The sequence below is a fragment of the Cyanistes caeruleus genome, chromosome 2 (assembly GCF_971803275.1).
Source record: "Cyanistes caeruleus chromosome 2, bCyaCae1.hap1.1, whole genome shotgun sequence".
Taxonomy (NCBI): domain Eukaryota; kingdom Metazoa; phylum Chordata; class Aves; order Passeriformes; family Paridae; genus Cyanistes; species Cyanistes caeruleus.
Genome location: NC_141702.1, coordinates 1421072 through 1444972, shown reverse-complemented (window position 1 = coordinate 1444972; position 23901 = coordinate 1421072). Strand labels below are relative to the sequence as shown.

Genomic DNA, 23901 nt, shown 5'->3' with positions numbered 1-23901 from the left:
GAATTCGGGATCGGAACAGGCTGGGAATTCGGGATCAGAACAGGCCGGGAATTCGGGATCGGAACAGGCTGGGAATTCGGGATCAGGAGAGACCGGGAATTTGGGATCAGAACAGGCCGGGAATTTGGGATCAGAACAGGCTGGGAATTCGGGATCAGGAGAGACCGGGAATTTGGGATCAGGATGATCCCAAAAGAGCAGGAGAGACTGGGAATTCGGGATCAGGACCGGCCAGGAATTTGGGATCAGGATGATCCCAAAGGTCCCGTCCTGTTTCTGTAAAATCCCAACACCGTCCTCATCCCATCCCATCCCATTATCCCATTCTGTACTGTCCCATCCCATTATCCCATCCCATTATCCCACCCCATCCCATAATATCTCCATAACACCTGTCCCATTCCCACTGAACTCCACCCCACCTCATCCCAAATCCCAAATAATCCCAAATCCCCAAATCCCCAAATTCCAAATCCCCAAATTCCAAATCCCAAACAATCCCGGGAATGTCACCCACAGCGAGCTGGCAGCGGAAGCTCTCCTGCTCAATGGGGGCACAGGCGCCCAGGGTCAGCAGGAATTTCAGGACGCACTCGTCAAATCCCAAATCCCAAATCCCCAAATCCCAAATCCCAAACCCCAAATCCCAAATCCCAGATCCCAAATCCCAAACAACCCCAAACAATCCCGGGAATGTCACCCACGGCGAGCTGGAAGCGGAAGCTCTCCTGCTCGATGGGGGCGCAGGCGCTGAGGGTCAGCAGGAATTTCAGGACGCACTCGGCAAATCCCAAATCCCCAAATCCCAAATCCCCAAATCCCAAATCCCCAAATCCCAAATCCCCAAATCCCAAACAATCCCGGGAATGTCACCCACGGCGAGCTGGCAGCAGAAGCTCTCCTGCTCAATGGGGGCGCAGGCGCTGAGGGTCATCAGGAATTTCAGGACGCACTCGGCAAATCCCAGATCCCAAATTCCAAACCCCCAAACCCCAAATCCCAAACCCCAAATCCCAAACAATCCCGGGAATGTCACCCACGGCGAGCTGGCAGCGGAAGCTCTCCTGCTCAATGGGGGCGCAGGCGCCCAGGGTCAGCAGGAATTTCAGGACGCACTCGGCAAATCCCCAATCCCAAATCCCCAAATCCCAAACCCCAAATCCCAAATCCCCAAATCCCAAACCCCAAATCCCAAACAATCCCGGGAATGTCACCCACGGCAAGCTGGCAGCGGAAGCTCTCCTGCTCGATGGGGGCAGCAGGAACTTGAACACGCACTCTGTGTATCCCAAATCCCAAATCCCAAATCCCAAATAATCCCAAATAATCCCAAACAACCCCAAACAATCCCGGGAATGTCACCCACGGCGAGCTGGCAGCGGAAGCTCTCCTGCTCAATGGGGGCGCAGGCGCTGAGGGTCAGCAGGAATTTCAGGACGCACTCGGCAAATCCCAAATCCCAAACCCCCAAATCCCAAACCCCAAATCCCAAATCCCAAATCCCAGATCCCAAACAACCCCAAACAATCCCGGGAATGTCACCCACGGCGAGCTGGCAGCGGAAGCTCTCCTGCTCGACGGGGGCGCAGGCGCCCAGGGTCAGCAGGAATTTCAGGACGCACTCGGCAAATCCCAAATCCCAAATCCCCAAATCCCAAACCCCAAATCCCAAATCCCAAACCCCAAATCCCAAACAATCCCGGGAATGTCACCCACGGCGAGCTGGCAGCGGAAGCTCTCCTGCTCGATGGGGGCGCAGGCACCCAGGGTCAGCAGGAATTTCAGGACGCACTCGGCAAATCCCCAATCCCAAATCCCCAAATCCCAAATCCCAGATCCCAAACAACCCCAAACAATCCCGGGAATGTCACCCACGGCGAGCTGGCAGCGGAAGCTCTCCTGCTCGATGGGGGCGCAGGCGCTGAGGGTCAGCAGGAATTTCAGGACACACTCGGCAAATCCCGAATCCCAAATCCCCAAATCCCAAACCCCAAATCCCAAATCCCCAAATCCCAAACCCCAAATCCCAAACAATCCCGGGAATGTCACCCACGGCAAGCTGGCAGCGGAAGCTCTCCTGCTCGATGGGGGCAGCAGGAACTTGAACACGCACTCTGTGTATCCCAAATCCCAAATCCCAAATCCCAAATAATCCCAAATAATCCCAAACAACCCCAAACAATCCCGGGAATGTCACCCATGGCGAGCTGGCAGCGGAAGCTCTCCTGCTCGATGGGGGCGCAGGCGCTGAGGGTCAGCAGGAATTTCAGGACGCACTCGGCAAATCCCAAATCCCAAACCCCCAAATCCCAAACCCCAAATCCCAAATCCCAAATCCCAGATCCCAAACAACCCCAAACAATCCTGGGAATGTCACCCACGGCGAGCTGGCAGCGGAAGCTCTCCTGCTCAATGGGGGCGCAGGCGCTGAGGGTCAGCAGGAATTTCAGGACGCACTCAGCAAATCCCAAATCCCAAACCCCCAAATGCCAAACCCCAAATCCCAAACCCCCAAATCCCAAACCCCAAATCCCAAACAATCCCGGGAATGTCACCCACGGCGAGCTGGCAGCGGAAGCTCTCCTGCTCGATGGGGGCGCAGGCACCCAGGGTCAGCAGGAATTTCAGGACGCACTCGGCAAATCCCCAATCCCAAATCCCCAAATCCCAAATCCCCAAATCCCAAATCCCAGATCCCAAACAATCCCAAACAATCCCGGGAATGTCACCCACGGCGAGCTGGCAGCGGAAGCTCTCCTGCTCGATGGGGGCGCAGGCGCTGAGGGTCAGCAGGAATTTCAGGACGCACTCGTCCTCGCGCAGCTGCGCAAACTGCTGGAACGTCTGCTGGATCATCCGACGCAGCTGCCGCGGCTGCCAACGACAACGACAACAGCCGGAATGGCAACAGCCGGAATTACAACCGGAACTACAACCGGAATGGCAACAACAACCGGAATAACAACCGGAATTACAACAACAACACTGGGAATTACAACAACAAACGGAATGGCAACAAGAACCGGGATAACAACAACAACAACCGGAATAACAACCGGAATTACAACAACACTGGGAATTACAGCAACAACCGGAATGGCAACAAGAACTGGGATAACAACAACAACAACCGGAATAACAACCGGAATTACAACAACAACACTGGGAATTACAACGACAATGGGAATGGCAACAACAACAACCGGAATGGCAACAGCAGTGGGAATAACAACAACAACAGGAATGGCGACAGGAATAACAACAGCAGGAATGGCAACAACAATAATGGGAATAACAACAACAACAACAACAATGGGAATGGCAACAACAACGGGAAGAACAACAGCAAGAACAGCCAGAATAACAACAGGAATGGCAACAACGACGGGAATGGCAACAGGAATAACAACAATGGGAATAACAACACCGGGAATGGCAACAACAACAATGGGAATGGCAACAACTACAGGAATTACAACAACAACAACAACTACAACAGGTATTACAACAACACTGGGAATGGCAACAACAACAATGGGAATGGCAACAAGGACAGGAATTACAGCAACAACAATGGGAACAGCAACGGGAATGGCAACAGGAATAACACCGGGAATAGCAACACTGGGAATAATAACAGCAACGGGAATGGCGCCGAGAACAACGCCGGGAATAACAACAATGGGAATGGCAACGGGAATAGTGCCGGGAGCACAGCTGGGAACACTGGGAATAACAACACTGGGAATGGCACTGGGAATAGCAACGGGAACAGCGGGAATGGCATCGGGAACAGAGCCAGGAATAGCACCGGGAACAGCACCTGGAATACCACCAGAAACAGAGCCGGGAACAGCACCGGGAACAGCACCGGGAACAGCACTGGGAACAGCAGGAATGGCACTGGGAACAGCACCAGGAACAGGACTGGGAACAGCACCAGGAACAGCACCAGGAACAGCACCAGGATTTGCAACGGGAACAGCACCAGGAACAGCACCAGGAACAGCACCGGGAACAGCACCGGGAACAGCACCGGGATTAGCAACGGGAACAGGACCGGGAACAGGACTGGGAACAGCACCGGGAACAGGACCGGGAACAGGACCGGGAACAGCACCGGGATTAGCAACGGGAACAGGACCGGGAACAGGACTGGGAACAGCACCGGGAACAGGACTGGGAACAGGACTGGGAACAGCACCGGGATTTGCAACAGGAACAGGACCAGGAACAGAGCTGGGAATAGCACCGGGAACAGCACCGGGAACAGCACCGGGAACAGCACTGGGATTTGCAACGGGAACAGGACCGGGAACAGAGCTGGGAATAGCACTGGGAACAGCACCAGGAACAGCACCGGGATTTGCACCGGGAACAGCACCGGGAACAGCACTGGGATTTGCAATGGGAACAGGACTGGGAACAGCACCGGGAACAGCACCGGGAACAGCACCGGGAACAGCACTGGGAACAGGACTGGGAACAGCACCGGGAACATGGATGGAATCAGGCAGCAGGAACACTGGGAACAGCACCGGGAACAGTGTCAGGAATGGCGCCGGGAATGGTGCCAGGAACAGCAGAAACAGCGCCAGGAACAACACTGGGAACAGCACTGGGAATAGTGCCGGGAACAGCGGGAACAGCACCGGGAATGCCTCCAGGAACAGTGGGAACAGCACCGGGAATGCCTCCAGGAACAGCGGGAACAGCACCGGGAACACCGGGAACAGCGCCAGGAACAACAGGAATGCCACCGGGAACAGCACCGGGAGCAGGGATGGAATCAGGCACCGGGAACAGCGGGAACAGCCGGATCCGGGATGGATTCGGGAACAGGAACAACGGGATGGGAGAGTGACAGGGACAGAAGGAACAGCGGGAATGAGATGGACACACAGACATGGGAGATGGGGAAAGGGACACACGGACATGGACACACCCGGCCATGCTCTCTCATGTCCCCAGGTGTGTCCCCAGATGTCCCCCAAGGTGTCCCCAGTTGTCTGCAGTGTGTCCCCAGATGTCCCCAAGTGTCCCCAGTTGTCCTCCAGGTCTCCCCAGGTGTCTCCAGGTCTCCCCAGTTGTCCCCAGTGTGTCCCCAGATGTCCCCAGGTGTGTTCCCAGTTGTCCCCAGATGTCCCCAAGTGTCCCCAAGGTGTCCCCAAGTGTCCCCAGGTGTCCCCCCCCGTGTCCCTCTCACCTTCAGGTTCTCCTGCATCTGGCTGGGGAAGAACAGGTCCAGCCCCACCTCCTTCCTGCGGAGCACAGAATCCCGGGAATGTCAGCGGGAATTCCCCATCCCGGGAATGTCAGTGGGAATTCCCCAATCCCGGGAATGTCAGCGGGAATTCCCCATCCCGGGAATGTCAGCGGGAATTCCCCATCCCTGGGAATGTCAGTGGGAATTCCCCATCCCGGGAATGTCAGCGGGAATTCCCCATCCCGGGAATGTCAGCGGGAATTCCCTGATCCCGGGAATGTCAGTGGGAATTACCCATCCTGGGAATGTCAGCTGGAATTCCCTGGGAATGTCAGTGGGAATTCCCCGATCCCGGGAATGTCAGCGGGAATTCCCCAATCCCGGGAATGTCAGCGGGAATTCCCCATCCCGGGAATGTCAGCGGGAATTCCCTGATCCCGGGAATGTCAGTGGGAATTCCCCATCCCAGGAATGTCAGCGGGAATTCCCCATCCCAGGAATGTCAGCGGGAATTCCCTGGGAATGTCAGTGGGAATTCCCCATCCCAGGAATGTCAGCGGGAATTCCCCAATCCCGGGAATGTCAGCGGGAATTCCCCATCCCTGGGAATGTCAGCAAGAATTCCCCATCCCGGGAATGTCAGCGGGAATTCCCCGGGAATGTCAGCGGGAATTCCCCAATCCCGGGAATGTCAGCGGGAATTCCCCATCCCGGGAATGTCAGCGGGAATTCCCAATCCCAGGAATGTCAGGAGGAATTCCCCAATCCCGGGAAGGAAGGAGGGATCCGGCGGGAGCTGAGGGCGAGGGGGGACCCCGGGGTGGGGAGATGGGGGCGGGCGGTTCCCATCTTCATCCCTGAGGATGAGGAGGAGGAGGAGGAGGGTGAGGAGCCACAGGAGGATGAGAAGCAGCGGGAGGATGAGGAGGATGAGGAAGATGATGAAGATGAGGAGGATGATGAGGATGAGGAGCTGCAGAAGATGAGGAAGATGAGAAGCAGCAGGAGGATGATGATGAGGAAGGTGAGAGGCAGCAGGAGGATGAGGAGGATGAGGAGTAGAGGAAGATGAGGAGGATGAGGAGGATGAGGAAGATGAGGAGCTGCAGAGGATGAGGAAGGTGAGGAAGATGAGGAGGATGAGCAGGATGAGGAAGATGAGAAGCAGCAGGAGGATGATGAGGATGAGGAAGATGAGAAGCAGCAGGAGGATGAGGTGGATGATGAGGAGCCACAGGAGGATGAGGAGGATGAGGAGTTGAGGAAGAGGAGGAGGATGAGGAACATGATGAAGATGAGGATGAGGATGAGGATAAGGAGAATGAGGATGAGGAAGATGAGGAGCTGCAGAGAATGAGGAAGGTGAGGAAGATGAGGAGGATGAGCAGTATGAGGAGTAGAGGAGGATGAGGAGCTGCAGAGGATGAGGAAGATGAGAGGCAGCAGGAGGATGATGATGATGAGGAAGATGAGAAGCAGCAGGAGGATGAGGAGGATGAGGAGTAGAGGAAGATGAGGAGGATGAGGAAGATGATGAAGATGAGGAGGATGAGCAGGATGAGGAGTAGAGGAGGATGAGGAAGATGAGAAGCAGCAGGAGGATGATGATGATGAGGAAGATGAGAAGCAGCAGGAGGATGAGGAGGATGAGGAGTAGAGGAAGATGAGGAGGATGAGGAAGATGATGAAGATGAGGAGGATGAGCAGGATGAGGAGTAGAGGAGGATGAGGAAGATGAGAAGCAGCAGGAGGATGATGATGATGAGGAAGATGAGAGGCAGCAGGAGGATGAGGAGGATGATGAGGAGCCACAGGAGGATGAGAAGCAGCGGGAGGATGAGGAGGATGAGGAGTTGAGGAAGATGAGGAGGATGAGGAAGATGATGATGAGGAAGATGTGGAGGATGAGGAGGATGATGAAGATGAGGAGCTGCAGAGGATGAGGAAGATGAGAAGCAGCAGGAGGATGAAGATGAGGAAGATGAGAAGCAGCAGGAGGATGAGGAGGATGAGGAGTAGAGGAGGATGAGGAAGAGGAGGAGGATGAGGAGCTGCAGAGGATGAGGAAGATGAGAAGCAGCAGGAGGATGAGGAGGATGAGGAAGATGAGAAGCAGCAGGAGGATGAGGTGGATGATGAGGAGCCACAGGAGGATGAGGAGGATGAGGAGTTGAGGAAGAGGAGGAGGATGAGGAAGATGATGAAAAGGATGAGGATGAGGAGGATGAGGAAGATGAGGAGCTGCAGAGGATAAGGAAGGTGAGGAAGCACAGGAGGATGAGCAGGATGAGGAGTAGAGGAGGATGAGGAAGATGAGAGGCAGCAGGAGGATGAGGAAGATGAGGAGCTGCAGAGGATAAGGAAGGTGAGGAAGCACAGGAGGATGAGCAGGATGAGGAGTAGAGGAGGATGAGGAAGATGAGAGGCAGCAGGAGGATGAGGAAGATGAGGAGCTGCAGAGGATAAGGAAGGTGAGGAAGCACAGGAGGATGAGCAGGATGAGGAGTAGAGGAGGATGAGGAAGATGAGAGGCAGCAGGAGGATGAGGAAGATGAGGAGCTGCAGAGGATAAGGAAGGTGAGGAAGCACAGGAGGATGAGCAGGATGAGGAGTAGAGGAGGATGAGGAAGATGAGAAGCAGCAGGAGGATGAGGAGGAAGAGGATGATGAGGAACCATGAGAGGCAGCAGGAGGATGAGGAAGATAAAGGAGCGTGAGGAAGATGAGGAACTGCTGGAAGATGAGGAGGATGAAGAGATGTGGAAGAACGTGGAGATGTGGGAGGATGAGGAGGATGAGGAGCCACAGGAGGATGAGGAAGGTGAGGAGGATGATGAGGATGAGGAGGATGAGGAGTTGAGGAAGATGAGGAGGATGAGGAAGATGAGGGAATGTGAGGAGGATGAGGAGGATGAGGAGCCACAGGAGGATGAGGAAGGTGAGGAGGATGATGAGGATGATGAAGATGATGAAGATCATGAAGATCATGAAGATGATGAGGATGATGAAGATGATGAAGATGAGGAAGATGAGGAGGATGAGAAGCAGCAGGACGATGAGGAGGATGAGGAGCATTATGAAGATGAGGAAGATGAGGAAGATGAGGAGGATGGTGAAGATGAGGAAGATGATGAAGATGGTGAAGATGATGAAGATGAAAATGAGGATGATGAATATGATGAAGATGAGGAGGATGATGATGAAGATGAGTATGATGAAGATGAAGACGATGAAGATGGTGAAGATGATGAAGAGGATGAAGATGATGAAGATGGTAAAGATGATGAAGATGAAGAAAATGATGAAGATGAGGAGGATGATGAGGATGATGAAGATGGTGAAGATTAAGATGAAGATGAAGAGGATGATGAAGATGGTGAAGATGATGACGATGAGGAACATGATGAAGTTGAGGAGGATGATGAGGATGATGAAGATGGTGAAGATTAAGATGAAGATGAAGAGGATGATGAAGATGAAGAGGATGATGAAGATGGTGAAGATGATGAAGATGAGGAACATGATGAAGTTGAGGAGGATGATGAGGATGATGAAGATGAGGAGGTCGCTCAGCAGCCCCCCGGCCCCTCAGGACTGCGGGGCTGGACTCACTCCAGGAACTCGAAGTTGGATTTCTTGTCCAGCGCGTTGTGGGGCATGTCCTTGTAGAACCTCCTGCGGGACACGGGGACGTCGGACCGTGACACGCGGGTCCCCTGTCCCGAGTGTCCCCATGTCCTGGGGACACCCTGCATGTCCCTTCATGTCCCCCGTCCCTCCGTGTCCCCGTGACATCCTCCATGTCCCTCCATGGCCCTCCGTGTCCCCATGTCCCTCCATGTCCCCGTGTCCTGGTGTCATCCTCCATGTCCCCATGTCCCTCCGCGTCCCCGTGTCCTGGTGTCATCCTCCATGTCCCCATGTCCCTCTATGTCCCCATGTCCCTCCATGTCCCTCCATGGCCCTCCGTGTCCCCATGTCCCTCCGTGTCCCCGTGTCCTGGTGTCATCCTCCATGTCCCCATGTCCCTCCATGTCCCTCCATGTCCCTCCATATCCCCATGTCCCCCCATGTCCCTCCATGTCCCCCCATGTCCCTCCATGTCCCCATGTCCCCATGTCCCCATGTCCCTCCATGTCCCCATGTCCCTCCATGTCCCCATGTCCCCATGTCCCTCCATGTCCCTCCATGTCCCCCCATGTCCCCATGTCCCTCCATGTCCCCATGTCCCTCCATGTCCCCCCATGTCCCCATGTCCCTCCATGTCCCTCCATGTCCCCATGTCCCTCCATGTCCCTCCATGCCCCCATGTCCCCCCATGTCCCCATGTCCCTCCATGTCCCTCCATGTCCCCATGTCCCTCCATGTCCCCATGTCCCCATGTCCCCCCATGTCCCCATGTCCCTCTATGTCCCTCCATGTCCCCCCATGTCCCCATGTCCCTCCATGTCCCTCCATGTCCCTCCATGTCCCCATGGTCCCCCATGTCCCCCCATGTCCCCCATGTCCCCATGTCCCCCCATGTCCCCATGGTCCCCCATGTCCCTCCATGTCCCTCCATGTCCCTCCATGTCCCCCACATGTCCCCCACATGTGCCACCTCTCCCCATTCCCATCCCCTGGGACACACAGCGGACACCTGGGGACACTTGTGGACACACAGGGGACACAGGGGACACTTGGGGACACACGAGGATTCAGCAAGAGGTGACACTTGGTGACACTTGAGGATACTTGTGGACCCCTGGGGGCACACAGAGGACACACGGGTGGTACAGGTGACACAGGTGACACCTGGGGACACCTGGGGACACACAAGGGACACACAGGGGACACCTGGGGACACTCAGGTGACACTTGGGGACACCTGGGAACACGCAGGGACACAGGGGACACACAGGTGACATTTGGGGACACCTGGGGACGCACAGGGACACACAGGTTACTCTTGGGGACACACAGGGAGAACACAGGTGACACTTGGGGACACACAGGTTACACCTGGGGACACACAGGGAGAACACAGGTGACACTTGGGGACACACAGGTTACACCTGGGGACACACAGGGAGAACACAGGTGACACTTGGGGACACACAGGGAGAACACAGGTGACACTTGGGGACACACAGGTTACACCTGGGGACACACAGGGAGAACACAGGTGACACTTGGGGACACACAGGTTACACCTGGGGACACACAGGGAGAACACAGGTGACACTTGGGGACACTCAGGGAGAACACAGGTGACACTTGGGGACACCTGGGGACACACAGGGGTATACAGGGGACACTTGGTGACACTTGGTGACACCTGGAGACACCTGGGGACACCTGGGAACCCCTGGGGACACACAGGAGCACACAGGTGACACTTGGGGACAGCTGGGGACACACAGAGACACACAGGTGACACTTGGGGGCACACAGGTGACAGCCAGGTGACAGCTGGGGACAGCTGGGGCCGTACCTGAGCTCGAGGCAGCCCAGCTGCAGGGCCATGCCCTCGCTGACCTTGCTGGCGTAGCTCTGCATGTACTCGCTGCGCACCTGGGGACACCGGCGACACTCAGGGGACACCCAGGGGACACCCCAGGGACACTCAGGGGACATCGGGGACACCCCAGGGACACCCCGGGGACACCAGGGGGACACCAGGGACAGCGCTGTGACCACCCAGGGGACACCCTGGGGACACTCAGGGGACATCGGGGACACCCCGGGGACACCAGGGACAGCACTGTCACCACCCAGGGGACACTCCGGGGACACTCAGGGGACATCGGGGACACCCCGGGGACACCCCAGGGACACCCAGGGGACACCGGAGACACCCCGGGGACACCCTGGGGACACTCAGGGGACACTCAGGGGACACCCAGGGGACACCGAGGCAACCCCCAGGGGTGGTGACAGGGGACAATGACGGTGACAGGGGACAATGACAATGACAGGGACACTCCCCATAAACCACCCCAGGGCCACAAAACCCGGGAATCCCAGGAGATCCAGGATCTGGATCCGTTCTCCACTGCCACAAAACCCGGGAATCCCGGGAGATCCAGGATCTGGATCCACTCCTGGGGATCCCGGGAGATCCAGGATCTGGACCCACTCCTGGGAATCCCGGGAGATCCAGGATCTGGATCCACTCCTGGGAATCCCGGGAGATCCAGGATCTGGATCCACTCCTGGGAATCCCGGGAGATCCAGGATCTGGATCCACTCCTGGGAATCCTGGGAATTCCAGGATCTGGATCCACTCCTGGGAATCCCGGGAGATCCAGGATCTGGATCCGTTCTCCATTGCCACAAAACCTGGGAATCCTGGGAGATCCAGGATCTGAATCTGCTCCCCAGCGCCACAGAACCCGGGAATCCCAGGAGATCCAGAATCCGGATCCGCTCCTGGGAATCCCGAGAGATTCAGGATCTGGATCCGTTCTCCATTGCCACAAAACCTGGGAATTCCTGGGAAATCCAGGATCTGGATGCACTGCCCAGGGCCACAAAACCTGGGAATCCTGGGAGATCCAGGATCTGGATCTGCTCCCCAGAGCCACAAAACCCGGGAATCCTGGGAGATCCGGGATCTGGATCCACTCCTGGGAATCCCGAGAGATTCAGGATCTGGATCCGTTCTCCATTGCCACAAAACCTGGGAATTCCTGGGAAATCCAGGATCTGGATCCACTCCCTACCGCCTCCCCAGAACCACAAACCCCAGGAATCCCAGGAAGCCTGGGAATCCTGGGAGATCCAGGATCCGGATCCTCTCCCCAGAGCCACAAACCCCAGGAATCCTGGGAATCCTGGGAGATCCAGGATCCGGATCCTCTTCCCAGAACCACAAACACCAGGAATCCCGGGAATCCTGGGAGATCCAGGATCCGGATCCTCTCCCCAGAGCCACAAACCCCAGGAATCCCGGGAATCCTGGGAGATCCAGGATCCGGATCCTCTCCCCAGAGCCACAAACCCCAGGAATCCCGGGAATCCTGGGAGATCCAGGATCCGGATCCTCTCCCCAGAACCACAAACCCTGGGAATCCCGGGAATCCTGGGAGATCCAGGATCCGGATCCTCTCCCCAGAACCACAAACCCTGGGAATCCCGGGAATCCTGGGAGATCCAGGATCCGGATCCTCTTCCCAGAGCCACAAACCCCAGGAATCCAGAAATCCAGGATCCGGATCCTCTCCCCAGAGCCACAAATCCCAGGAATCCCAGGAATCCTGGGAGATCCAGGATCCGGATCCTCTCCCCAGAACCACAAACCCCAGGAATCCCGGGAATCCCAGGAATCCCGGGAATCCCGGGAATCTACCTGCTGGTAGAAGTAGAGCAGCGTGGTCCTGTCCTCCTGGAAGCGCTCCATGAAATCCTCGGGCAGGTACCGGATCTGGAGGTCGTACCTGGAGGGGGCCAAGGAAAAAAACCCGGGAGCCGCTCCCTCGGGAGCCCGTCCCGCTTTTCCCGGGAATTCCGGGAGAGGCGGAGCGGCGTTCCCACCTCCACTCGGCTTCCAGGTGGAGGCACTCGTATTTTTCCTGGACTTCTCCCACGGTCAGGTGGGGATGGAGCCAGTGGATCTCGTCCGACTTGACGTGCTTCAGCCTCAGGCCGTAGCAGGCGGCCAGCCGGATGTCCGGCCCGATCCGGCCGCTCTGCAGGATGGAGCGGATCACCTCCTGGGAAAACGGGAATGACGGGAAATGACGGGAAATGATGGGGAATGGGAATGGGGAATGGGGAATGGGGAATGGGAATGGGAAATGGGAATGGGAATGGGGAATGGGAATGGGGAATGGGAAATGGGAAATGGGAAATGGTTCGGGTGGGATTCGTGGAGATCCAATCCCGGCCCAATCCGGCCGCTCTGCAGGATGGAGCGGATCAACTCCTGGGAAAACGGGAATGACGGGAAATGATGGGAAATGATGGGAAATGGGGAATAATGGAAATGGGAAATGGGAAATGGGAAATGGGGAATGGTTTGGGTGGGATTCATGGAGATCCAATCCCGGCCCGATCCGGCCGCTCTGCAGGATGGAGCGGATCACCTCCTGGGAAAACGGGAATGACGGGAAATGACGGTAAATGATGGGGAATGGGGAATAATGGAAATGGGGAATGGGAAATGGGAAATGGGGAATGGTTTGGGTGGGATTCATGGAGATCCAATCCCGGCCCGATCCGGCCGCTCTGCAGGATGGAGCGGATCAACTCCTGGGAAAACGGGAATGACGGGAAATGATGGGAAATGGGGAATGGGGAATGGGAATGGGGAATGGGAATGGGAATGGGGATGGAAATGGGGAATGGGGAATGGGGAATGGGAATGGGAATGGGAATGGGGAATGGGAATGGGGAATGGGGAATGGGGAATGGGAATAGGGAATGGGAATGGGGAATGGGGAATGGGGAATGGGAATGGGAACAGGAATGGGAATGGGGAATGGGAATGGGGAATGGGGAATGCGGAAGGGGAATGGGGAATGGGAATGGGGAATGGGAAATGGGAAATGGGGAATGGGGAATGGGAACAGGAATGGGAATGGGGAATGGGAATGGGGAATGGGGAATGCGGAAGGGGAATGGGGAATGGGAATGGGGAATGGGAAATGGGAAATGGGGAATGGGGAATGGGGAATGGGGAATGGGGAATGGGAATGGGGAATGGGAATGGGGAATGGGAAATGGGAAATGGGGAATGGTTCGAGTGGGATTCGTGGAGATCCAATCCCGGCCCGATCCGGCCGCTCTGTAGGATGGAGCGGATCAACTCCTGGGAAAACGGGAATGACAGGAAATGACGGGAAATGATGGGAAATGATGGGAAATGATGGGAAATGATGGGAAATGATGGGAAATGATGGGAAATGATGGGAAATGATGGGAATGGTTTGGGTGGGATTCATGGAGATCCAATCCCGGCCCGATCCGGCCACTCTGCAGGATGGAGCGGATCAACTCCTGGGAAAACGGGAATGACGGGAAATGACAGGAAATGATGGGGAATGGGGAATGGGAATGGGGAATGGGGAATGGGGAATGGGGAATGGGAATGGGGAATGGGAATGGGAATGGGGAATGGGAATGGGGAATGGGGAATGGGAATGGGGAATGGGGAATGGGAATGGGGAATGGGGAATGGGAATGGGAATGGGAATGGGGAATGGGGAATGGTTTGGGTGGGATTCGCGGAGATCCAATCCTGGCCCGGCCGGCCAGGGGCACTCCAGCCTCGCCGTGTGGAGAATCTGGGGTGGGTCTGGTTTAAAAGTTTGGGAATTCCTGGCTGGAATTCCACTGGAATTTTGTCCAAACAATCCTCTTGGTGCAAGGTAGAAGAGCCAGGAGAAGGGTGGGATTCCAGGTTGGAATTCCATTGGAATTTTGTCCAAATATTGATTGGGAAATGAGGAGAATCTGGGGCAGCTCAGGTTTAAAAGTTTGGGAATTCCTGTCTGGAATTCTGTTGGAATTTTGTCCAAACATAAATTGGGAAATGAGGAGAATCTGGGGAAGTTTGGGTTCCAGAGTGGTTCAAGTTTGGGAATTCCTGGGCTGGAATTCCGTTGGATTTTTGTCCAAACCATCCCTGGTGCAGACTCAAGGCAGAAGAGCCAGGAGAAGTGGACAGGGTGGGATTCCAGGCTGGAATTCCATCAGAATTTCATCCAAATGGCCAGTGGGAAAGTGATCCCAGGGATTCTCTGGGAATTCCTTCCCGAGCTCCCAGCTCCCCTTTCCCAGTGGGAAGCCATTCCCTGGCTCCTGGCCCTGCGGCCCTTTCCCAAATCCCAGCTCTCCCGCAGCCCCTGGAGCCTCGGGAAGCGGCTCCCAGGATTCCCGGGATCCCTTTTCCCAATCCGGCCACACATTCCCGGCTCTCCTTGGAGGTTTAATCATTAACCCGGGATCCTGGAGCAGCCGGATGTGGAATTCCACATTCCGGAGGCTCCCAGGGGCCCAGAAAAGCCAACCTGGGAAATCCGGGAAATCCTCGGGAATCTCTGGGAAATCCGGGATCCCTCGGGATCCTCCCGGGGTCCCATCCCAGGAATGGGGGATGGTAGCCGGGATTGAGGAATTCTGGGGGGGATTTGGGATTTTCCAGCAGTTTTGGATTTGATCCCGGGAAAAACCACGGAGGGAATTGGTGGGAATGGGGGTGGGGGAGGGGAGGTGGTTCCTGGGATCCTTCCCTGATCCGGCTGCACATTCCCAGCCGGGCTCCAGGTGAGTCCCCACCCCCGAGAGCTCCGGGAGCACATTCCCGATTTCCACACCCCATTCCCCAGCTGGAATCCACCGGGCTCCGGGCGGAAAGGGCGAGCAGCACATTCCCGAACCAATCCCACCGATATCCACGCGGGAACGGCCCCAAAATCCCTTCCCGGCCTCCTCCCGGCCTCCGCGCCCCCATCCGAGGTCGGGAATCACGGAACCGGGGAACCTCAAAACTCATCCCAACATTCCCAACTTCTCCAGCCAGGCGGGAAACGTGGCTGGAAGGAGCCGGATCCGAACCCAACCACTCCAGAATTCCCGATCCCGCAATTCCCGATCCCGCGTACCCGGATCTCGGTGGCCACCGTGCACTTGACCAGCTTGAAGTTCTTGCCCAGGTTGAAGCTGTTGCTGTAGAAGCAAACCTTGAGGATCCGCGTCTCCTCCTGATCCCGCTGGGAATCCTGGCGGGAATCCCGGGGGGGATCCCGATCCGGCGTCCCCATGGCGTCGGGAATCCCGGAAAGGCGGCGGGAAGAGCTGCTCCGGGGGTCGGGAATGGCGCTGATCCGAGGGAGGGCCGGGGCGTTAGGAGAGGAGCATCCCTTCCCTGCGGGAATGAGGGAGAGACGGGATCGGGATGGGGAATGGGGAAATGGGAATGGGAGAGGGGAAATGGGGAATGGGAATTGGAATGGGGATGGGGAATGGGAATGGGAATGGGGAATGGGGAATGGGAATGGGAATGGGAATGGGGAATGGGGAATGGGGAATGGGGATGGGAATGGGGAATGGGAATGGGAATGGGAATGGGGAATGGGGAATGAGGAATGGGGAATGGGAATGGGGAATGGGGAATGGGAATGGGAATGAGAATGGGGAATGGGGAATGGGAATGGGGAATGGGAATGGGGAATGGGAATGGGGAATGGGAATGAGAATGGGGAATGGGGAATGGGAATGGGGAATGGGAATGGGGAATGGGGAATGGGGAATGGGAATGGGGAATGGGGAATGGGGAATGGGGAATGGGGAATGGGGAATGGGAATGGGAATGGGGAATGGGGAATGGGGAATGGGGAATGGGGAATGGGGAATGGGAATGGGAATGGGAATGGGGAATGGGGAATGGGGAATGGGGAATGGGAATGGGGAATGGGGAATGGGGAATGGGAATGGAAAATTATGGGAAATGGGAATGGGGAATGGGAAATGGAGAATGGGAGATGGAAAATGGGAATTTTGAAATGGGAATTGGGAATGGGAAATGGAAAATGGGAAAGGGGAAATGGGAGGGGGGAAACGGGAAAGTGACACCCCCGTGTCATTGTCACCTCCAGTGACAGCCCCGTGTCATTGTCACTCCCATGGTGACACCCCCGTGTCATTGTCACCTCTCCATGGTGACACCCCTGTGTCATTGTCACCCCCACGGCGCCACCTCCCCTCCCCCACCCCCATTCCCACCAATTCCCTCCGCGTTTTTTCCCGGGATCAAATCCAAAACTCCCGGGAAATCCCAAATCTCCCCCAGAATTCCTCAATTCCGGCTCCCATCCCCCATTCCCCAGGGAAAACCCCCCGGGAGGATCCCCCAGGATTCCCGGATTTCCCGGATTTCCCGAGGATTTCCCGGATTTCCCGAGGATTTCCCGGAGATTCCCAAGGATTTCCCAGAGATTCCCGGGGATTTCCCAGAGATTCCCAAGGATTTCCCAGAGATTCCCGAGGATTTCCCAGAGATTCCCGAGGATTTCCCCTTTCCCGGGTTGGCTTTTCCAGGCCCCCGGGAGCCTCTGGAATGCGGAATTCCGCATCCGACTGCTCCAGGATCCCGGGTTAACGATTAAACCTCCCGGGAGAGCCGGGAATGTGCAGCCGGATCAGGGAAGGATCCCGGGAATCCTGGGAGCCGCTTCCCGAGGCTCCAGGGGCTGCGGGAGAGCTGGGATTTGGGAAAGGGCCGCAGGGCCAGGAGCCAGGGAATGGCTTCCCACTGGGAAAGGGGAGCTGGGAGCTCGGGAAGGAATTCCCAGAGAATCCCTGGGATCGATTCCCAAGGAAAGGCCGGATCACCCCGGGAATTGCCGGGATTGGAGCGGGATGGGGACCGGAATCTTCCCCTCCCCCCACCCCATTTCGGGATCTTTCCATTTCCCGCTTTTTTCAGGGTTTGGGTTTTTTTTTTTCCCCCACTTTGGGGATTTTTGGGGTTTTTTGGGGGATTTTGGGGTTTTTTATGGGATTTTTAGGAATTTTGGAGAGGATTTTGGGGGATTTGGGGAGGGTTTTTTTTTATTTTTGGGGGGTTTTTGGGTTTTTTTTGGGTTTTGGGGTTTTTTGGGGGGTTTTTTTAGGGATTTTTGGGGTATTTTTTGGAATTATTTTAATTTTGGGGGATTTTTTTGGGTTTCGGAGGGTTTTTGGGGGGAGTATGGATTTTTTGGGGTTTTTTTATTTATTTTTGGGGATTTTGAGGGGTTTTTTGGGTTTTGGAGGGTTTTTTTGGGGATTTTTGGTGGTTTCCTGGGGTTTTTTGTGGTTGTTGGGTGGGTTTTGGGGGATTTTGGGGGATTTTTGGGGATTTTTGGGTGATTTTTAGGGATTTTGGGTTTTTGGCGGGGATTTTTGGGGATTTTTGGATTTTTGGGGGGGTTTGGGGATTTTTGGGGGATTTGGGGGGATTTCTGGGGTTTTTTTTTTTTGGGGGGGATTTTTTTTTGGTTTTGGGTTTTTTTTTAATTTTGGGGGATTTTTTTGTTTTTTGGAGGGTTTTGGGGGTTTTTTGGGGGTTTGGGGTTTTTTTGGGGGGTTTGGGGGTTTTTTGGGGGGATTTTTGGTTTTTTTGGGGATTTTTGGGGTTTTTTTTGGGATTTTTAGGAATTTTTGGGGATTTTTGGTTTTTTGGGGGTTTTTGGGGGGTTTTCTGGGGATTTTTGGGAATTTTGGGGGGATTTGGGGGGATTTTGGGGGGATTTGGGGGGATTTTGGGGATTTTTAGGGGTTTTTGAGGGGATTTTGGGGGGATTTTGGGTTTTTGGGGGTTTTTTTTACGGATTTTTGGGGTGTTTTTTTTATTTTTGGGATTTTTGATATTTTTGGTTTTTGGGGGGATTTTGGGGTGGGTTTTTTTTATTTTTTTGGATTTTTTTTTGTTTTTTCGGGTTTTTTGGGGTGTTTTTTTATTTTTGGGGTGTTTTTTTTTTGTTTTTTTGGTTTTTTTTGGTTTTTCGGGGTTTTTTGGGGCCTCTCGGGGCCGGGCCCCGCCGGAAGCCGCAGCCTTTGCACAACCCCCGCTGACACTCGGGTGACAACCGGGTGACAACCGGGTCACCTCCCCCACCCCGTCCCCAAAATCAACCCCAAAAATCCCAAAACGACCCCAAATCCCGCCGGGGATTTTTTTAGGGAATGCGGGCCGGGAATATTCCCGGGTGTTTTTCCCTTTTTCCCCCTCATTCCCGGATTTTTCCGTCCCCGTGAGGGGGGAGAGGGGAGAGCGGGGACGGGAACGGGGGGAATCCCGGGGAAAATTAATTATCCCGGGGAAAATTATCCCAAGGAAAATTCCCGGCGGCGCCTCAGAGCGGGGACACCAGGGGACACGAATGTCCCCTCACAAGGGACACCAGGGGACACCAGGGGACACCAGGGGACACCAGGGGACATCAGGGGACATCAGGGGACACCAAAGGACACCAGGGGACACCAGGGGACACCACAGGGACACCAGGGGACACGAATGTCCCCTCACAAGGGACACCAGGGGACACCAGGGGACACCAGGGGACATCAGGGGGACACCAGGGGGACACCAGGGGACACGAATGTCCCCTCACAAGGGACACCAGGGGACACCAAAGGACATCAGGGGACACCAGGGGGACACCAGGGGGACACCAGGGGACACCAGGGGACACCAGGGGACACCAGGGGACACCAATGTCCCCTCACAAGGGACACCAGGGGGACACCAGGAGACATCAAAGGACATCAGGGGACATCAGGGGACATCAGGGGACACCAGGGGACACGAATGTCCCCTCACAAGAGACACCAGGGGGACACCAGGGGACACCAATGTCCCCTCACAAGGGACACCAGGGGACATCAGGGGGACACCAGGGGACATCAGGGGGACATCAAGGGACGCCGGGGGACATCAGGGGACATTCAAGGGACACCAGGGGACATCAGGGGACACCAGGGGACACGAATGTCCCCTCACAAGAGACACCAGGGGGACACCAGGGGACACCAAAGGACATCAGGGGACACCAGGGGACACCAGGGGACATCAGGGGGACACCAGGGGACACCAATGTCCCCTCACAAGGGACACCAGGGGACACCAAAGGACACCAAAGGACACCAAAGGACACCAGGGGACACCAGGGAACATCAGGGGGACACCAGGAGACATCAAAGGACACCAAAGGATATCGGGGACACCAGGGGACACCAAAGGACACCAAAGGACACCAGGGGACACCACAGGGACACCAGGGGACACGAATGTCCCCTCACAAGGGACACCAGGGGACACCAAAGGACACCAGGGGACATCAGGGGGACACCAGGAGACACCAGGGGACACCAGGGGACACAAATGTCCCCTCACAAGGGACACCAGGGGGACACCAGGAGACATCAAAGGACACCAGGGGACACCAAAGGACACCAGGAGACACCAGGGGACACCACGGGGACACCAGGGGACACGAATGTCCCCTCACAAGAGACACCAGGGGACACCAGGCGACACCAAAGGACATCAGGGGACACCAGGGGGACACCAGGGGACACCAGGGGACACCAGGGGACACCAGGGGACACCAAAGGACACCAGGGGACACCAGGGGACACCAAAGGACAGCAGGGGACACCAGGGGACACGAATGTCCCCTCACAAGGGACACCAGGGGACACCAGGGGACACCAAAGGACATCAGGGACACCAGGGGACACGAATGTCCCCTCACAAGGGACACCAGGGGGACACCAAGGGACACCAGGGGACATCAGGGCACACCAATGTCCCCTCACAGGGGACACCAGGGGACAATCAGGGGACACCAAAGGACATCAGGGGACATTCAAGGGACACCAAAGGACATCAGGGGACACCAAGGGACACCCAGGGGACACCACGGGAACACCAGGGGACACCAATGTCCCCTCACAGGGGACACCAGGGGACACCAAAGGACATCAGGGGACATTCAAGGGACACGAAAGGCCACCAGGGGACATCAGGGGACACCAGTGAACATCAGGGGACATCAGGGGACACCAATGTCCCCTCACAAGGGACACCACGGGGACATCAGAGGACACCAGGGGACATCAGGGGACACCAGGGGACACCAAAGGACACCAGGGGACATCAGGGGACATCAGGGGACACGAATGTCCCCTCACAAGGGACACCAGGGGACACCAAAGGACACCAGGGGACACCCAGGGGACATCAATGTCCCCCCACAAGGGACACCAGGGGGACACCAGGGGACACCAAAGGACACCAGGGGACACCACGGGGACACCAGGGGACACCAGGGGACACCAGGGGACACAAATGTCCCCTGACAAGGGACACCAGGGGACACCAAAGGACACCAGGGGACATCAGGGGGACACCAGGGGACACCAGGGGACACCAGGGGACACGAATGTCCCCTGACAAGGGACACCAGGGGACACCAAAGGACACCAGGGGACACCAAGGGACACCAGGGGACATCAGGGGACACCAATGTCCCCTCACGAGGGACACCAGGGACAATCCCATCCCCCCCCCCGTGTCCCCAAATTCCCACCGCGCTCCTCCCACTTCCATGAAAAACCTGGAAAAGCGTCCCTGGTGCCACCCTGACCCCTCCCCCAAAAGTGTCACCTCCCCCCCGCCTTGGGGACACTTGGGGACACTTCCCGGCCCCCCCCCCCGCCCCCCCGGTGACGCAACCGCGGAGGAAACGAAACCGAGCCCGGCGCTGCCACCAACGGCCCCTCCCCGCCCCCACAGTGTCCCCTGATGTCCCCAAGTGTCCCCAAGTGTCCCCTGATGTCCCCAAGTGTCCCCCAGTGTCCCCCAACGTCCCCTCCTGTCCCCCAATGTCCCCCAGTGTCGCCTCGGTGTCCCCCAACGTCCCCTCCTGTCCCCCAGTGTCGCCTCCTCCCGGCGGTGGCACCGGCGCCACCAACGTCCCCTCCCTGCCCCAAACAGTGTCCCCTGATGTCCCCAAGTGTCCCCCAGTGTCCCCTGATGTCCCCAAGTGTCCCCCAACGTCCCCTCGGTGTCCCCTCGGTGTCCCCCAGTGTCGCCTCCTCCCGGCGCTGCCACCGGCGCCACCAACGTCCCGTCCCCGCCCCCACAGTGTCCCCTGATGTCCCCCAAAGTCCCCCAGTGTCCCCTCCTGTCCTCTTGGTGTCCCCTCGGTGTCCCCTAATGTCCCCCAATGTCCCCTCGAGTCCCCCAATGTCCCCCCAGTGTCCCCCAGTGTCGCCTCCTCCCGGCGGTGCCACCGGCGCCACCAACGTCCCATCCCTGCCCCCCCAATGTCCCCTCGAGTCCCCCAATGTCCCCCAATGTCCCCCCGTGTCCCTCAGTGTCCCCTCGTGTCCCCCCTGTCCCCCAGTGTCCCCCAAGTGTCCCCCAAGTGTCCCCCAACGTCCCCTCCTGTCTCCCAATGTCCCCCAGTGTCGCCTCCTCCCGGCGCTGCCACCGGCGCCACCAACGTCCCGTCCCTGCCCCCCCCCCAGTGTCCCCTCGAGTCCCCCAGTGTCCCCTCCTGTCCCCTCGGTGTCCCCTCGGTTCCTCCCCCCAGTGTCCCCCAATGTTCCCCAGTGTCCCCAAGTGTCCCCCAAAGTCCCCAAGTGTCCCCTGATGTCCCCCGGTGTCGCCTCGAGTCCCCCAGTGTCCCCCAGTGTCCCTCGGTGTCCCCCAGTGCCCCCAAAAGTCCCCCAATGTCCCCTCGTGTCCCCTCCTGTCCCCCAGTGTCCCCTGATGTCCCCAAGTGTCCCCCAGTGTCGCCTCCTCCCGGCGGTGCCACCGGCGCCACCAACGTCCCGTCCCCGCCCCCCCAATGTCCCCTCGAGTCCCCCAGTGTCCCCCAAGTGTCCCCCAACGTCCCCTCCTGTCCCCCAATGTCCCCCAGTGTCCCCTCGTGTCCCCCAGTGTCCCCTGATGTCCCCACCTGTCCCCCAGTGTCGCCTCCTCCCGGCGCTGCCACCGGCGCCACCAACGTCCCGCCCCCGCCCCCCCCAATGTCCCCTCGAGTCCCCCAGTGTCCCCCAGTGTCCCCCAGTGTCCCTCAATGTCCCCCAGTGTCCCCTGCTGTCCCCCAGTGTCGCCTCCTCGCGGCGGTGGCACCGGGAAGGTCCCCGCGGGCCCCGGGGCCACCTCCCGCACCAGGAAGTGGCCCCGGTGGCTCGCGGGGAGCCGCGGGTCCCCTCCCGGTGTCGCCTCCCGGGGTGGCAGCCCTCGGTGGCACCTCGGTGTCGCCAACTCTGTCCCCCGGGCGGCGCTCGGGTCCCCTCCCCGCCTCGGGAATTCTCCGGGATTGGCTTTTCCCGGGAATCCGCCGCCAGGTGAGGGAGGAGGGGCAGCGGGAAACTCCCGGGAATGCGGGGCGAGGACGGCGGCACTTACGGAGGGATGGTCCCGGTGTCGCCCGGGCCGGTCCCGGTGTCACCCGAGGTGGTCCCGGTGTCACCTGGGCTGGTCCCGGTGTCGCCCGGGCCGGTCCCGGTGTCACCTGGGCTGGTCCCGGTGGTCCCTGGGCTGGTCCCGGTGGTCCCGGGCTGGTCCCGGGATGGTTCCGGTGTCGCCCCGGGGTGGTCCCAGTGTCGCCCGGGGTGGCCCCGAGGTGGCCCCGAGGTGTCGCCGCTGTCCCCGCGCCGAGCGCGCGCCGGCGGCGCTTCCTGCTGTGACTGGCAGGGGTGCGCAGAGGGACCGGCGGCGGCACCGGAACCGGCACCGGGACCCGACCGCGGAACCGGCACCGGGACCCGACCGCGGAACCGGGAACCAGAACCGGGACCGGCACCGGGACCCGACCGCGGAACCGGCACCGGGACCCGACCGCGGAACCGGGAACCAGAACCGGGACCGGCACCGGGACCTGACTGCGGAACCGGCACCGGGACCTGACTGCGGAACCGGGATCAGGACCTGACTGCGGAACCGGGACCGGCACCGGGACCCGACCGCGGAACCGGCACCGGGACCTGACTGCGGAACCGGGATCAGGACCTGACTGCGGAACCGGGACCGGCACCGGGACCCGACCGCCGAACCGGGACCGGGACCGGGACCGGGACCGGGACCCGACTGCGGAACCGGGAACCAGAACAGGGACCAGCACCGGGACCGGGACCTGACTCCGGGACCGGCACTAGGACCCAGCACCCGACAGTGGCAGCAACACCCGGAACCGGGAGCCGGCACCCGACAG

General features: G+C 57.9%; 1 protein-coding gene across 1 annotated transcript in view; it reads right to left on the bottom strand.

Moving 5' to 3' along the window:
• Positions 1-23376, bottom strand: part of PTK2B (protein tyrosine kinase 2 beta) — a 54629-nt gene extending 31253 nt beyond the window's left edge. Inside the window, exons 1-8 of the mRNA XM_086875379.1 lie at positions 23097-23376; positions 15793-16055; positions 12722-12900; positions 12537-12624; positions 10680-10759; positions 8819-8881; positions 5207-5261; positions 2734-2874 (exon numbers count right to left, since the gene is read on the bottom strand). Of these exons, the coding sequence (XP_086731505.1) occupies positions 2734-2874; positions 5207-5261; positions 8819-8881; positions 10680-10759; positions 12537-12624; positions 12722-12900; positions 15793-15951 (765 nt within the window). The 5' untranslated portion in view covers positions 15952-16055; positions 23097-23376. The remainder of the gene's footprint in view (positions 1-2733; positions 2875-5206; positions 5262-8818; positions 8882-10679; positions 10760-12536; positions 12625-12721; positions 12901-15792; positions 16056-23096) is intronic.
• Between the last annotated feature and the right edge of the window lie 525 nt (positions 23377-23901).